Source organism: Tinamus guttatus, unplaced genomic scaffold (genome assembly GCF_059628265.1).
Source record: "Tinamus guttatus ecotype Peru unplaced genomic scaffold, ASM5962826v1 Tinamus_guttatus_pri_ptg000247l, whole genome shotgun sequence".
In the NCBI taxonomy this organism is placed as follows: domain Eukaryota; kingdom Metazoa; phylum Chordata; class Aves; order Tinamiformes; family Tinamidae; genus Tinamus; species Tinamus guttatus.
Genome location: NW_028288781.1, coordinates 6,136,620 through 6,154,103, shown reverse-complemented (window position 1 = coordinate 6,154,103; position 17,484 = coordinate 6,136,620). Strand labels below are relative to the sequence as shown.

General features: G+C 35.4%; 1 protein-coding gene across 1 annotated transcript in view; it reads left to right on the top strand.

Moving 5' to 3' along the window:
- The window catches only part of LRBA (LPS responsive beige-like anchor protein), a 356,226-nt gene that overhangs the window by 41,132 nt on the left and 297,610 nt on the right, over positions 1-17,484 (top strand). Inside the window, exons 10-20 of the mRNA XM_088526587.1 lie at positions 541-674; positions 2,156-2,264; positions 2,387-2,539; positions 4,752-4,920; positions 6,603-6,682; positions 7,588-7,650; positions 9,434-9,531; positions 14,020-14,112; positions 15,407-15,515; positions 16,078-16,159; positions 17,208-17,331. Coding sequence (XP_088382713.1) covers positions 541-674; positions 2,156-2,264; positions 2,387-2,539; positions 4,752-4,920; positions 6,603-6,682; positions 7,588-7,650; positions 9,434-9,531; positions 14,020-14,112; positions 15,407-15,515; positions 16,078-16,159; positions 17,208-17,331 — 1,214 coding nt within the window. The remainder of the gene's footprint in view (positions 1-540; positions 675-2,155; positions 2,265-2,386; positions 2,540-4,751; positions 4,921-6,602; positions 6,683-7,587; positions 7,651-9,433; positions 9,532-14,019; positions 14,113-15,406; positions 15,516-16,077; positions 16,160-17,207; positions 17,332-17,484) is intronic.

Genomic DNA, 17,484 nt, shown 5'->3' with positions numbered 1-17,484 from the left:
AGAGGGATCTGGTGTGCAGACCTACTGTCTATTCCTGAATGAAAGTGGATGTGTAAGAATCCTAAAAAACTTTTTATCAAGGTTCCAACTTAAAAGTGAGCATTGCAAAGGTTTTATTGTTCTAGCTTTTCAAGAACATACCTCTTCCTCATTTCTGACATACTTTAATTCCTCTACAGATGCTACCCATCTTCAGTCCCTTGCTCTATTTATATTATAGCTTTTTCTTCCTTATCCTTCAAAGACCTTAATCTTTAAATTTGTTATGAGATTTTCATGTGTCCAATAAATTCTCTGTTTTAGGGTTTACAAGCCATCTCCTGTATGTTTGTCTGAGGATCCAAACTGTGAACTTTCATCAATAGTTTGTACAGCCTGGGCTTTTCATGTGGCTGTAGCAGCTAGATTGTACTGTTTTCAGTATTGTTTTATTGGTTAAAAATTTAATTATATTTTGGAGAAATTTTAAAGTACTCCTAACAAACTATTTTAACAGTTTTTGAAAAAGATTTTAATCTCCTTTTAATTTTTCTTTTTCAGGATGTCAAGGCAGTCTTAACACATTCTATCCAAAGTGCTATGCACTCCATTGGAGGAGTGCAGGTGCTTTTCCCTCTGTTTGCACAGTTAGACTACAGGCAATATTCGTCGGACCATATTGACACAACTGTTTGGTGAGTGGATGTATTTTTTCTTTATTTCCTTCCTATATAAAGGAAATTCTCTTGCCTTTTTAAATTGTAATTTAGTATGTAGTGGATACTAAATACTAAATTAAATTACTATCTAGTGCATAGTAACTTAAATTGTCTTGTACAACAGTGAATTATGTTCAACAACAAAAAGCATGCCTTGTTGCTCAAGGATCTCAACTTTTTTGTCAGTTCACACAAAATCAAAGTGCACTTTTCTATTTTGTAAATACCTGGTGCAACAGAATTGTGAATGATTTAAGCTGATGGGTGGAAAAAGGATTACTTCTAGAGAAACTACAGGAAAGATTAATTTTTCAGTTATATGAGTTGTGAGGCATTTTGTTTTTTTATCTTTGGACTTCTGGGGGATGGAGCTTCAAAACAATCAGCACAGAAGGAGAAATACACAATATTATTTTTCTTCTGGTCTTTTTTAGCATTATTGAAATGTGTTAATATTCTGACATTAAAATAAAACCAATGTTGATATAAAGCTATCATGTGCTTAAGTGTTTTGTTTTCTCCATCTGCTACTCCACATTGCTATCAAACTTTGTGAGATTATAAATCTTTTTTTTTTTTTCTGATTTGAAATCTTTTTCAGCAAACTCCAACCTCTGAGTATCCAGGCATAGAAATTGGTGCAGCTCCAATTGTGTTAATACCAGTAGTGTTGATAGTAGGGATCCCTGATAGAGTAGTGTTAATAGCAAGGGGATCCCTGTTAGAATCCTCTCGTTGTCTGCTGTCCTGTTTTGCAGTTGTAGTTTTGTGACTGCTTTAAGATGATCTATATCACGCTGTTGCTAAGACGGATGGTCACCATATTTCTTCAGCACATTTGTACGTGCCTGGGCTGTGCCTGGCCCTGGCTCAAACTTGTGCATCTGTGTGAAGAGTCAGGATTTTGATTCAGTTGCATCTTAGCCCAGCAGCAGAGGGAGTTTCAGCTGGTTATGGCCTTGATTCACAGGTGCTAGTACTAGGACGCATTGGGAGGGATGCTAACGTGCTTTTTGGCAGAAGGACAGTGTTGAATTATCTTGAGCTGATGGTAAAACTGTCCAGAGAAATATTTCCAGCATCTGTTTATCTGAAAGCAAAGTGGTAGCAAGTGGATAGGCATATGGCACTCATCTTGAAGTTTGAAAGTGAAATATGAAGCAGAGAAAAGTAGACACTTACTGTTGTCTTTCTGCAAGAATAATTTTTCAGAATATTTTTTTCTATTATCTAGTTATCTCAAAATCCAGAACTTCAAGTTAGAAATGTATTAATATAAAGCAGGAAAAGAGCACTTTCCAAATTCAATCTTGCTTTTGGTCTTTAAAATCTGATGGAAGCATTCTGATAACAGATTAAATGTATTTCTGGGTATGTTGGTACTGTTAATGTGAAAATACTTTCTATCTCACTGCTATAACCATTTAAAACACTTTATTTTCTAATATATTTTTCAGTTCTACTTTGCTGGCTTTCATCATGGAGTTGTTAAAGAACTCCATTGCTATGCAAGAGCAGATGCTTTCCTGTAAGGGCTTCCTTGTGATAGGATATAGCCTAGAAAAGGTAAAACAAAATTGTATCAATGTTCATATCATTATGTATCATGTATATTATGTATTTCTTTTGAAAGAATAATCTTTATTGACTGTTGCAAGGTTCTTGCTCAAGGGAATTCTCTTTTACAGTCTTCCAAAGACCATGTTACACGAGCTGTGCTAGAACTATGCCTTGCCTTTTCGAAGTACCTGAGCAACTTGCACAATGGGGTGCCCTTGCTGAAACAGCTGTGTGATCATGTTCTCCTTAACCCTGCAATATGGATTCATATTCCAGCAAAGGTAAAATGGTTTCTTGAATAAGATACCATATGATATATCTATTCTAGAGTCATGAGATGAAGTGCGGTCTCCAAGACTTCTAAATGTGCAGCTATAAATCATACTATGTGACGCTACTTTTCTACCTAGAGCTGTCAAGTTTTGCAGTCTTGCAAGGTTTTCAGTGAATATGGAAACCTACAGCACTCTGCACAGCAGTATGGGGATGGCTCTTGGAGTCCCTAATCTGGTCAGTCTTGCAGATTGGAAAGGAATCCGTGAAGGCCTTGTTGACCTCTCTTTCCCCGCCCCCCCCCCCCCCCCCAAAAAAAAAAAAAAAAAAAAAAAAGTTCTACAGCTAAATTAGATGATTATTTAAATGATTATTTCTCAGCAGAAAAGGGAAGGGAAGTGTATAAGTACTTTAAGTCTATGAGTAGCAAGGCCTATAATAAATATGCAGCACTGCATAATAAAGGGATACTTCCTGCAGTAACCCTTTTGATGTCCATATTTCTGACAGAAGTGTTGATATCTTTCTTGTACAAGTAGCACACATAAGAAAGAAGGAAATAAAAACCAACAGAGAAATACCTTTGAGGTTTTTTTGTTTAACTTTGTGATTATCAAAGCTTAGTTGTTCTCAGTATTTACCAGTGTATCAGCTTCTTCTGTGCAACATAGGGCAAGAAGAAAATGGTTTTCCACAGAATGTCAGTCTGTTATTGCCTCATCCTTTTAAGGTCATGTTAAACTTTTTGTTTTTGATTTCTGATCTTTCTTTTTGCTGTTAGAACATCTGTGGTTCTTTCAACACGTTCTACATGGCAGTGACTAAGGAAAATGCCTGTGGGCTGTTCCTTCTCCAGGAAGAAATTCTAGGAGCAGTCATGGCTTGGAATTTGTTACTGTATTTGGTCTCTTTCTCTCTTTTTTTAAGACAAGTTGTTTGAAGGATGTATGTTGATATAATACAGCATTTGCAATGATTTGTTTTGGGGAGGGCTTAAACAGAGGGATCGGGGGATTTAATTAGATATTTGAATGTTTTACATGAGCCCTTTGTCAAACTTAAAAATTAAAATCAAATAAAGGCACAAAAAGGATCATTCCTTAAAACAGTCATAATGCCTTTCAGGTTATGAAGTAAGAGCCAACAGCATGATGTAAATAATACAGATAGTTTACAAAAGGAGGCCATAAGTAACTGTAAAAGACATTTCTTTTGTCCTTTTTCATTTTGCATTTTGTTAATATCTTTAAAACTCTGGCAGTTTAACTACTGCTATTCTTAACCTCAAGCATTTGAAATAGTTTTTAACTACATCTGCCAAAACTGTATGAAGGAGGGTAGAAGCTTTACATATTTGCTCTGAATATGTGAGCCAGCAACATGCCCTGGAGCAAGGGCAGCCAGCAGCCTCCTGGGCTGTGCTAGGCAGAGCTGCCAGTGAGGTGAGGGAGCTGATTCCTTTGGCTCAGCACCGGGGAGGCCACAGCTTGGACACGGGCTGAAGTGCTCTGCTTCCAGCGTAAGATCATGCGGGCCTCCTGGAGCAGGTCCAGCCAAGGGCCACCACAGTAATGAAGGGACTGGAGCTCCTGTTATGTGAGGAGAGCCTGAGAGAGTGGGGTCACTTCAGCCTGGGCAAGAGGAGGCTCAGGGGGTTCTTACCAACGTGTAACAAATATGAGGGGAGGGTGTGAACAAGATGGAGCCAAGTTCTTCTGAGTAACCAGGACAAGAAGCAGCGGCACAAATTCAAACACCAGAAATTCGTTCTGTCTGAACATCAGAAAAGGCTTCTTCACTGTCGGAGTGCTGAATATGGGAACCTGTTGCCCAGAGAGATTGTGGAGTCCCCATCTTTGGAGACATTGGGAACCCGGATGGATCTGATTCTGGGCAACCTGCTCTAGGTGTCCCTGCTTGAGCAAGGGGTTAGACTTAGGTGATTTTCAGAGGTCCCTTCCAACTTCAGCAATTCTGAGGTTCTATGAATACCACATTGTGCTGTGAATAATGGACCACCCTTAAAAAAAAAATCTCTAATGTTAGAAATAAAATGATTTAGTTCATCAGTTTCCAAGGGTTTTAGAAGCTTCATAGATGATGCAGAGAAAATCTTCTGTTTCTTTAAGAAATTTTAATGGATGAAATTTAGTAAGACAGTTGCCTGATATGCTACAATTTTGATGTAATGATATTTAAGCTTTTTATTTGGTCTTGTAGGTTCAGCTGATCCTGTATACCTACCTGTCTACAGAGTTCATTGGCACTGTTAACATATACAATGCAATCCGTCGAGTTGGGACTGTTCTTCTGGTCATGCATACCCTAAAATACTATTACTGGGTAGTGAATCCTCAGGATCGCAGCGGTATCACTCCTAAAGGTTTAGGTATGTGTGCATTTTTACTTTTGCAAGCCAACATATGATTATATTCTCTTACAATATTTTATTTTAATAAAATTAGATCCTGTATTAGACAGATAGTAGAACTGCGAGAGCCGATAGGATTTTGTAACTGTGGATTTGTACTTAGGAATGCACTGGGTCTCCTTTTGGTGCTTGTTCAATTTCTGGGCACCTTTAAATGCTTGTTAGATCTGTTGATAAGACTAGTGTAGCTTAAAGCAGGCGTATTAAGTCTATCTCCCAAGCATAGAAGTCTAAAGTTGTAGGAAAAATAAGCATGCTTAATCACTACAGTGAGGTCATGGTGAAAGGAGTAGCAAGAAATTTAGAACAGGTGTTTAGCATTTGTCCTTGTCAGGGAACAAGAAAACATTGTAAGAAAAAAGCCAAGGGAATAGCTGCCTAAAGTGCACCACTTCATACATAGCATAAACATGTATGTGTAGGTGGACCTGGAACAGACTAGGAAGTTAGTGCTTCTTGAAAATACGGCTTTATGATTCTTCGAGTTGTTGTTTTGAGTTTTATGGGGATGATGCACACAATATCTCTCAATCTTCTGACAGAAAGAAACTTTCTCTTCTTTCTTTTGTGATGGAAAGTGAGGAGTCCACAGAATGGCCACCCTGTTGGAGCATTACTAAAACCCTGTTGGAGCATTGCTAAGATTGCTTTGTAGTAGTTTGTGTCTTGTAAGGTACCAAATCGCTTCTTTTTTTTCAGTGAAGACATGGATTTAGTCAGCTTCTGAACTGGTTTATTGAAACTGGGGCAAGTGTGCTTATAAGATAATCTTACTATTTTAGTTTGAATGGCATATATTGACTAGACGGTCTGTGTTGAAATACTTATTCTTAGCCTGAATATGTGAGTAGGCATATCCTTTACAAAAACATAGCCTTGCATGATGACTTGCATAAGCTAATTGATTTTCTTTTACCTAGTGATTATGATCATAGAAACTGTGAATCTGTGAGCAAAATCTGCCTCTAAGAAGGTGTTTGCAGCAGCCATTTGCTTTCCATATAAAGATTTTTCTTTGCCTTTGCCATGTGGTTGCACCTCTTTGTTTTAACCTTTTCTCTCCTGGGAGCTATTCAATATTATTTATAAAATTTAGTAGTAGTCGTCTTTACATAGAAATAGCAGAAGCAAGTTCTTGACTTGGAGTTTTAGTACTGCAGGCTTCAGTTGTTGTCTATGTAGCCTATGTGTACTAGTAGCACATAGTGTTACCTTCTGAGCTTCGGCACAGGGCTAAAAAGATTGAAAACTGCAAAAATTTCAGATCTATAAATTCTAGTGTAAAATTCTCATATAAGAATCATTCCTTGCATGAAGTTGGTTTTAAAAAAAAAAAAAAAAAAAAATGGGTGGTCTTTATGGAAATGGAGAATTGTGAAACAGTCTAAATTTAGAGGTTTATAGAATACCGTGTTTAATAGAAACTTTTTTAGAACCTCACTTGTCAGAGCATTTTGCTAGTAAACAACACTAAACGTATTACTGTTTCGTAGTCCACAGTAGAGGAAAAATAACTGTACTTAAAATTGTGCCCTCTTCCCATAGCAAATGCTTTTTATTTTTCTGTGTATGCAAATGCTCTTTACAGTAATAACCACCTTTTATTTACACATTATATATCTACTGTTTTTCATTTGTAGATGGGCCACGACCTAATCAAAAGGAGATTTTATCTCTGAGGGCTTTCTTATTGATGTTCATTAAACAACTAGTGATGAAGGTAGGCTGATTGTAGATTATGGTAAGGTATCCAAGTTTCCTTTCATAATGGAGAGCAACTTCACCATAACTTAACTGTTTTTTTTTTTCCTAAGCATGTTGAGTCTTGTAAGCAATTAAGTAAATGAAAATATCACTTAAGGTACATGATTGGCTGGTGTCATACATAGTAGTGCTAAAGAAGTATTTTCTTTTTTAAGCTCATTTTTATCAGAAGTGGAAGTCAGTTGATATAGAATCATCTACTACAGGGGAGTTTTAACGTTTGTACATTTGGATATTAGATGTCAAAACTTATTTTACGAATTATAGATTTTTTTTTTTCAGACACTTTGCTACTGCAACTGCAGATCTCTTCTTATTTGTATGCCCTTTCTTTGGGCTATGTCTTCTGTGTTTGAGTGTTTGAGTTTTTTTTTCTCATAAATTTAGAATCCATAAATTATTCTATTTTTTAAAAGAAACTGAAGATTCTAAAGTGCTAAATAAGAAGCAATACCAATAGTAGACATCTCAGTCATGCTTGTAAATAAAACATCCAGGTGTACTTTTGCATGCTCTTTGCTACCATAACTTCAATAGCTTATTTGCAAAAATCCAATTTCATTTTTTTCTGTATCTATTATTTCATGTATTGTGTTACTCTCCAGTTTACTTTTATGCCTCTCTTGGAGTCATCTTAATGCACTTCTCTAACCTTCAGTTGGGTTGTTTTGGGGCAGAGAAATAGCTACCTTCTATCTATGCAGCTATACAGGATTATAGTATTACAGTATTATTTGTGAAAACGAATGTGTCTTGTGAGACTCTTGCACCTTATGTACCCATGGTGTGTAATAATGTTCTTATGGGAACTGCTCTTTTGTACATTGAAAGATAATAGTTAAATCTTGATTGTTTTTAAAGGACTATGGAATAAAGGAAGATGAATTGCAGGCTATTCTGAATTATTTACTCACTATCCATGAGGTAATTTAAAACTTTTTTTAACATTGATTTTGCTGTTTGTGACCAATGAGTTAAGTTTTCAAATAAAATACGATACCCTCTTTGTACCACAAGATGGCTCTGTAGAAGTAGCAGCAGATGTTATCCAGTTGTGAAGCGTAGTATGTTGAATTGCCAGTATCTTGCAGTGTAATGCTCTATGTGAAATATTAGATTGAAATTCAGTAAGCCAGTAAGTCAAAATAATTTCCTGTGTTGATCTGCAAACTGATTTAATGAGCAGGAAAGCAGATGGTGCTTAAAAAACAAATAAATTTGTTTTATGCTGCCTAAGTAATATTTTTAATTTTGTTTTTTTTTTTTAAACCTTTTTATTTTGCTTCTTAAATAAAGCAATAAAATTGAAAAAAAATGCATTAAAAATAAAGATGCATGTTAATGGGATCTAAGAGAAGCATATAAACTTAATTGAGAGAAAATGTTGGTTACCACTGATACATCTGCATCTTCATATTTTAGCACCAGGAAAAGGCACTTTATACCAGATGCAACATCAAAGACAAGGGAAATGGGAACATAAATCTAACTGATCTAATCTGTGAGGGTTCTTGAAATGGGTAAAATAAGGAATTAATTGAGCTTCACTCCAAGTAGTACAGATTTTTTTTTTTTTTTCCCTATTTACACCTATATCTTCCTTTTATTCTCTGTGCTGGTTAGTGAACCATGTACTTTGCTGCATTGTGGTCAAATAACTTATGTCATTCTCCTATACATCGATATCTAAAAGTAAGACCTTGGTAACATATGAGTGAACCAAAATAGCAGAAGCTTTATATAGCCTTCAGATGAGAAGGTGATAACATTTTTAACTATATAATGAACTATGTGTGGCCTAGTCTAAAAGATCGATACTGACTGCTACTGAATTAGTTATCTAGATGTAAATTAATAATGATAAAATTCAGTTGTCTTATGAGGCTAACTTATCAGTGATAGTGTCTGTAATACAAGTTAATCATATTTTCAGAGCAGCAGAATTGTTCAGGAGTTGTAAAATTAGTTTACTAATAGGGACAGAATCAGAATATTTGCACAGAAATGAGGAAAAGTTTATTTTGTTGTGTGTGCATGGTGGGGTTTTTTCTTTTCTTTTTCTTTCTTTCTTTTTTTTTTTTTTTTTAAAGCTTGAAGTTTAATACAAAGAATCCAAAAAGACATACAACATGGTTGCATTTTTCTAATTTGTAGGGGATTTTTTTTGTAGTTGTAATTTAACTTTGAACAAATTCCTAAACTGGTTTTGAGTGATTTAGTTAAATTTAGTTTTTTAAAAAGCTAAAATTTTTAACTAAAAGCCACCTAAAAGGGTGGCTTGAATTACCCATTTTAATATTGTCAGTGGCAGGTGGTATAAATTCATTTCTTCCTGGAACAGAGCCATTTGTTAGTGGAGATTTCTTACTGAATATTGCCCCATATCCCAAATAGGCAGTAGGTCCAGTGCTTGGAGAAAGGGAAATGATGACCATGTGCCTGGGACGAAATAACTACAGAGTCCATTCCCTGTCAGGAGCTTAGTACCCGTTATATTTGTGTCCTTTTTTCCTCTAGTAAAAGAAAAAAAAAAAAAAAAAAGTAGTATTTTCTCCTGGCTCCCTGAACATGCCTTCTAGATCTTCAGCTCTCTGATCCTGGCCTTTTGCTTTTGTCAGTTGGTCTACAATACTGCTAACAGTACTCTACTAAACAATGCTCTAACACAGGTGTATTTTAATTTCATAATTTTATTTTTTTTCAACAGGATGACAATCTAATGGATGTCCTGCAATTGCTTGTTGCTCTAATGTCAGAGCATCCCAGTTCTTTGATCCCTGCTTTTGACAAGAGGAATGGATTACGGTAAGTTTTGTAAACAGGTAAAAGAAAAATATTTTGACCCTCTTATCTGTTAAAATTTCCATGCATTTTGGAACATCCTTGTCAGTGTGTGTTGCAGCATCAGACTACTTTTGGCAAGAGAAGATAATGGATATGTTAGCATTTTTTTTAATATGTATCCAAACTGTCAGTCATGATGAAACAAATATTAGTCAATTTGAGTTAGTATGTATATGGATGTTAAATCTTTATCTACTAGGTTTTTAGCATCCCCTTTTTGTATATATTTTTGAGCTGCTGGTAAACCAAGACCACCAACAAAAAAAGATCAGATTTCTTCTGACCTGTTATAACCTGTTAGCTTTTTAAATGTGCAAAGTATTATAGGATTTTGCAGAAGAAAGATTTTTTTTATTATTATTATTTTTTCTCTTTGTTCATAGCAATTGTTTCCTCCCTAAAAAGTGAAATGTTGCTTCACTATTTTGAGAGTCAAGTAGTTGGGAAGCTGGTTCTGCCAACACTAATAGCAGCAGGAGAACATCTACTAGGAAAAGATTTAAGTTATCACAGAATCAGAGTGGTTAAGGTTGGAAGGGACCTCTAGTCCAACCCCCCTGCTCCTGCAGGGTCACCTAGAGCACATGGCACAGGGTGGCATCCAGGCGGGTTTTGAAGATCTCTGGAGAATGAGACTCCACAGCCTCTCTAGGCAGCCTGTTTCAGGGCTCTGTCACCCTCACAGGAAAGAAGTTCTTTCTCACACGGAGATGGAACTTCCTGTGTTTTAACTGATACCCATCACTCCTTGTCCTGTCAGTGGCCACCACGGACAGGAGTTTGGTCCCATCTTCTTTCCATTCACCCCTCAGGTACTTGTAGATGTTGATCAGATCCCCTCTCAATCTTCTCTTCTCCAGGCTAAACAGACCCAGCTCTCTAGTCTTTCTGCATACCATAGATGCTTCAGTCCCTTAATCATCTTTGTTGCACTGTGCTGGACCCTCTCTAGAAGCTCCACACCTGTCTTGTACTGGGGACCCCAGCCAAGAAGATGTAGGAGTTCCTTAAATCTCCTTCACCAAACACAGATTTCGAGAAAATTCATAATCAAACGCAAAACACAAATAAAAAAAAAAAAGTCAGAAACGACAAAGCCTAGCCCTTCTCCCACATTTCTTGATTCCTTTCCACCTTTTCTTCCTCTTCTCTTTCAAAAGTTTCTCATTCCCTTTTTCTTCCATTTCCTTTCCTCAAATCACTTAAACATTATTTGAATGAAGTTGCTGGCAAAAGTGAAGATCAGTGGAGATGATCTAGAAACATCTGCAATGGTAACTGCTTCTCTCTACCAGAGCAATCTACAATCTACTGAATTGACTTTTGGGGGAAAGGAAACAATACTTATGGCTCTGTTTTTTTGTTGTGGCTCTCGCAGGGTCACATTATTGAACTTTGCCAATTTAAAATCGATCTACATGGGCCGTGTGGGGAAGAAAATAGCATCAGGCAAAAAACAGTAAAACTTATTTCTAGAAAAGTATGTGGAGTAGTAATTCTCTTGCTGTTACAAAGGCAGAGTCTCAATTCATATATTTTTTTGCACCTATTGGTTAACCCCACTTTATATATTTTTTTCAGTTATTCTTTCTCAAGAGACAGCTTTCAAGTATGTTCATAATTGTTTCCGCGCTTTGTAGTGCTATGCTGATTTCTTTTTTTTCTTTTTAACCCATTTTTTTTCAGCTTTGTCTTCATTTATATGGTAATGTATTATGTTATGGGAAACTAATAAAAACTCTAAATAATAAAGTATATGAATGTCATGGTGGGTCTCTAATGCAATACATTTGTTTTTACTTAACAACTGGCAGTAGGCATTTTCCTTTTTATTAACTAGTGTATGAGCAAGTCAATATGAATAGTGAGTCCACAGTGAGAAATCATTTTATTTTTCTGTCTCATTTGTTATATTCTTTGCTCCTGTACTGTCTCCAGTCACTTAACGGGTTTCTTATATATTTATTGGCTTCTAATTAAAAAAAACTTGCTATTGAAATATAAAAGCAATTCTACAAAGCTTAATAATTTCTAGAAATAATTAAAATTTCTAAGGTTACCAGTCTTGTGAAGAAATAATAATCATATGAAAATACTTATTTTCCGTTGAGACTACGTATTACTCAGAATGTTTTGTTAGGACAGCACGGTGCAGAAATGGACGATATTGTTAACATGACATTGCATGGTGGCCTTACCCATTAGTTTTATTCCATAGTCGCTGTTGCTTCTACTCTCCTAGGATAGATTATTTACTATAGAACATGAGATATAGAACATTCCTAGGTTTTCATTTACTTTCCAATGTAAATTTTGATTTTATTTATTTCAGTTCAGATGTCCTGGGATAGCCTATAGTTAAGGAATATATAATTGGTGGTGGGTGTTTAGGTATGTATAAATAAGTCCTGTTAACTGTGGCTGTGTCCTGTGAACTTTTTACAACCGGATGAGCTAAAATGCAATATTCTAACATTGAATACTTTTGAAAGATTTTTTTCAAGCACTCATATTGGTGTTTTATATATATATATGTGTGTGTGTGTGTGTGTGTATATATATATATATACACACACACACATGTATATAAATAGAGTTTCACAAATTTCCTCACAAATGGATCTTTTCCCTTAGAACTAAGTAGTGGAGATATATTGTCATCATATAGATGTAGAGCAGGAATATGAAATTTGGCACCATAAGGCTGGTGAGAGTTGTACTAATATCCAGAACATGTCTTTCTGGAGCCTCTTTTAAAAACTTTAAAGCTTCTGAACCTTGTTGTGTGTGTATTTGCAGTAAGAGGTGGAGAGAAAGTTCTGTGGTGGCAGCTTCCAAGAGTCCATGTCTGGCGGGAAGTGGGGAGGCCTTTGGGTTGCTGTTGGCATACCCCATGCTGCTGAACACAAGAAATGAAAATAGATTCAAATGTAAAGATACTGAGCAAAGGAAATATGTATTTTATTGGAAATTCCAAGAAATTACATTAAAGAGTACTTTGCTTTTGCAGCCCCCTTGCTAAGAAGGACAAATTAAGAAAGCTAAAGTTAGGGACCTCTAAAATAATTAATTAGTCTACTCTGCTTTACTCTTATACATTTGGAGATTTCTCTTGTACATTTGGAGATCTTTTTTTTTATATTACCTCACACACATTTTATTTGGGGGATACAGTTAAAAGTTGTTGGGAAGACTGCTGCTTAAAATATACTGTGGAGATGAGAAGCTTCCTGGAAATCAGGGAAGGAGTTGAAGAACAGTTTTCAAATGCTTAAGATCATTGAATGCTGCTTTGGAGAAAGGGCTTTTTGCCTGGGCTGCCACACTTAGATCATCCATTTCCTTAGGTGTCTCTAATTGTGGTTTCTTGCCTTTTCTGTGACCCCAAATTGAGATAACTGCAGTCTGATCTCTAGAAGAGCTCAAGATTTGCTAGTACAATTGCAGTCAGTGAGAGTTTGTCCAAAGATGGTTGTATAAATATTTTTACGAGGCCCCTGTTTAAAGAATGCTGCTATTGTCGTCTTTTCTTGGTATCCTATCTTAAAAATAAGGACGTATCTTCTTATTACTTACAGATGTTATGAAAAAGAACTCACTAGTGTCTATTACACACACAAAGCCTACATTGAGATGATCTCTGTGTAGTCACTATTCTAGAAGACTGCATGCTGAATGGCATATGTTGAAAGAAATACTTCACTGAGATCTCCCTTTCATCATAAAAACATTAGTTAGGGCAGAAGTGCTGCCTGAACTATAGGCAATCCTACAAAGATTATTTAAGAGATTTGATAGGGCTGAATTCTGTTTGTAGCAGGCGTTTTCTAGTTAGAATGATCCTAATTTTCATAACATGGTGCAGTAAGAAAATTCATCTGGAGTAAGCAAAAGTGCTCAGGAATTGGTTGGGAGCTCTTCTGAAATGTACAATGCAATGCCCTTTTGGAGGATGGTAGTGCAGTTGTTTGGCTCTTACTGAATATGGAAAAGTAAAAACTGTTGTTCATGTCAGAATTTTAACTGAGATTAAATTATGGGGGGAGGTGTTCATATTTCAAGAATAATGATGACTGGAAGAATACCTTCTAGAAAGAACATTTCAATGTATTTTTGCTTTAAATGTTTTATACTTACTTGTTTCCGCCCTTCAGAATATTAAGAATGAAATGACAAGATTACCTCCCGGCTTGGTGGTTCTTTACTTCCTGAGGGGACCAGCAAAGGGCAGAAGTGTCAAATATTAGTGCTAGTAATAAATGTGAAAACACAAATTGCTATGTGATTAATAAAAATGTCGTACTGCTTTTTTTCTAGTTTTATTAATAGCCATCTTAACTTAGGTCCTAGGCCCAGACACAAATTTATTTGCAGTCTGCTGCAGTTAATTTGTCATGTCCAAAACTGTACTATTTCAACTTTAAGAAGCCTTGTGTTTTCTCCACCTAGGGTTGTCTACAAGCTTTTAGCATCAAAAAGTGAAGGCATCAGGGTGCAAGCTCTCAAAGTGATGGGATATTTCTTAAAGCATCTTCCTCCAAAGTAAGTACTGATTTAGGTTTTGAGAAAGCACATGTTGTGACCTGTGCTAGATATACTAGTGTGTCTATATACATATATATATATATATATACACACAGACTTAAAAATATATTTATATAAATGTGTGTGTGTAAAATAGAATAAAATAACAGAGGCTATATTGAAGTTAGTTAGCAAATATGTTTAACCAAATAGCAGATACTATTCTTTTGGTGCCTTTTAGTTTGTTTGCCATTAACTTTTGATGTGGTGTTACTGCTAACTACAGTCCGGGCGTTATCACTTCCTTAAGTTCATTTCCTACTGCTTATCCACATCAATGGTTCCTGTTTTATAAAGTAGTCATTTTGCATAATTCTAGTGAAATCATTAATAAGAGTTAGAATGGTGAGATTGAAACTCTCACTACTGAGACTGAATTGTTTAGTGAGGTCTCAAGCATCTTTTTGATTTTTGTAATAAAATGGGTAAAACTACATTAATGTTAACAATCAATTACTACTTTATAGGGCTAATAGCCTGTATTCCTAATCACTTTTGAGATCTAGAAGTTAACTAAGACAGAAGGTTGTATGTTCATGAGATTGCCATGGCTCAGAGATGAAATAGATGACTTTTTGTTTCATCTGTAGCAGACTAGTATCTTGCCATATTCATATAAATGCTTTTGCCCTTTCATTATGAAGATGAGTAATGTAGAAATCTAAAGTTTCTTAGTTGCCTCCATAGTGTGGCAAGTCTTTTTTACCTGTATAGTTAATTCTCATTGATTTGATTACTTTTTTCATGCTTTAGCCATGGTGTGTGAATGTGTGAGAGTACTCAGCACACAGTCATGGATAAATGTCTGTGCTAGTTGTCCTTACTCTGAATAGCACATAGACTAGGACTGGGATGATGACTGGGAGTCATCAATCTGCAGAAGAAAAGATGATACTGATATCCATCTACTGAGTTGTGGCCAACTTCCTCTCTTAAATAGTGAGATCGCTGTCCATGGTTAAAATGTGTATTTGACTTAAATAGGGACAAAGATGCTCTTTCCTTCATGTTTATCAAGAAATCCCATAGGGTCCGTTTCAGCCCATTGGTGTGGTGTATCTGTGGAAGAAATGTGGCTGTCTGCCAAAAGACTATTCCTTTTCAGAATACTTGTCCTTTTACTTAGCTGCAAATGAAAAGTTAAGGAGAAAAAAGTTAATGTTTTAATTTCATAATTTCATTTTCTTGAGGTTTTTTTTTAAGCAAGTTGAATACGCAAGTTTATTTTCTTTATCTTTCTGTACTATTTTAGGAGAAAAGCTGAAGTCATGCTTGGACATGGATTGTTCTCTTTGTTGACTGAAAGGCTGATGCTTCAGACAAGCTTAATCACAATGACCACGTACAATGTTCTATTTGAGGTAGTAATGTACTATAGTTAGGATCCAATCTTCCTAATTACTTGTAAGACATTGTTAGAAAATTGCTTGCATATTTGAGCTGATATGTTCCAGATGACATTAAAACCTTAGTGTGATGCAGCTGAGAGCTATTTTTGTTTTTTCTCCTCTTCAGGACTCACTACTTGAGATTTTTTTTTTTTTTTTTTTTTTCCCAGCATGGATATGCTTATTATGAACAATTTTAGATAATGAGTGAGCTGAATGTCTGAAGTAGACGTTCTTGTGTGTGTGGAATTTTATTCCAGCAGTGATCCTACCTTTCAATGACTGTTGTGGTTAGATTCAGGTTTCTTTTCTAGTGCATTGAAAATAACAGTTGTGCATTAAAGAGCACAAAAATGCAGTTGAATAAAATATTAGAAGCAAGAGAAATTAAATTATCAAGGAAAAGGGCAAGTGATTTTCATATAATTTTATAGTGTAGGTGAAATAATGATGGTACTGTAGAAAAGATGTATCAAACTATACTCCAGTAAGCTCTTTATGAACATTGACATGGTACCTTCTTCCTTCTTGCTAGATTCTGACTGAGCAGATTTGCACTCAAGTGATACATAAACAACATCCTGACCCAGATTCAACACTGAAGATACAAAATCCTCGTAAGGAAGATATAAATTTATAAGTGATACCATCTTTAGATAAAATGACTGTTCTTAAAGTTAATTACATCTATAAGTATGGATTCTGACCTCACTTTTACTAGTTTTTCATGCAAGAGGAAAGATAGTGCATAGTTAGTTGGAGTTAATGTGGAAAGCATATATCTTTTTGAAAGATATCTAATGTATCTAAATATGTATGTAGTTCATACTTGTGCGATATGTTATGAAATGGTTTTCAAGGCTTGCATACACAGCATATTTTGTTTTAGTATATTTTAAGGTTCCAACGCAATTCCAATTGGATTATTTAGTGGTGTCAGACTAAGTTACCTGAATTATGAAAAATCCTTCATCTTAAATAATTCTCAGTATCACTGCACTAGGTTGAAAGTAGGAGAAATTATCTGTTTATTTTTTGGATCACTTCATGTAAAATATCTTGATATGAAACTTAAAATGTCTTTTGAACTAATAGGTAATACTGATCTCTTTTCCTGAATTATATGCATTATTAATGTACTTTGTATGTAATACAATGGTATTATGATAGCTTTGGGAGGTTTTTTTTTTTTTTTTTTTTTTTTTGTAGAGGAAGATATGATTTTTGCCTTTGTAGCTGTTCTGGTGTTAAGCGTAGGGCATAATTGTGGGGTTATTTCATGTGAAAAGTAGGGTAAAGTAGGGAAAGCCAATTATATACTCTTCAATATGTAGTATTAGAGAAGCTTGCATACAACAGTGATTTTTGAGTTTGTTAAACCTGGTAATTCAGAATTTTTTGTAATAGTCTGATTCTGCTTCCATTTCCCTCTGCAGTTTGGGATTTCAAATCCCCTTCAAGGTGAGCAGATGTGAGAAATCTTGAAAGAAAGGATTTAATGAACTCTACCCAAGTAGAAATGTGTCTTTTCTCAGTATAATACTTTTTATGTGGACTTCACTTTTCTTGGAATGGATAATGTACAAACAATATAGAAAAAAAAGTCCTGTATTTTTAAGATTTGCTTTAGTACTAATATTTTGTTGCTTATGACCTATTTTACAGAGATATTAAAAGTTATTGCAACCCTGCTACGTAACTCTTCTCAGTGTCCAGAAGCTCTGGAGGTTCGACGAGCCTTTCTCTCAGATATGATTAAACTTTTTAATAACAGCAGAGAAAATAGGAGGTAAGATAGCTTTTTATGCACATGTATGCAAACAGTGTAAGTAAATAATAGTCTCTTAATAAAAGAGCCCCCTTGAGCAGTTATAGCTTCATTTCTGTTTAGCACATTCTCTGTTCTTACTCTTCAGGTTGTAGTATTGGAGAAGCTTGCGTA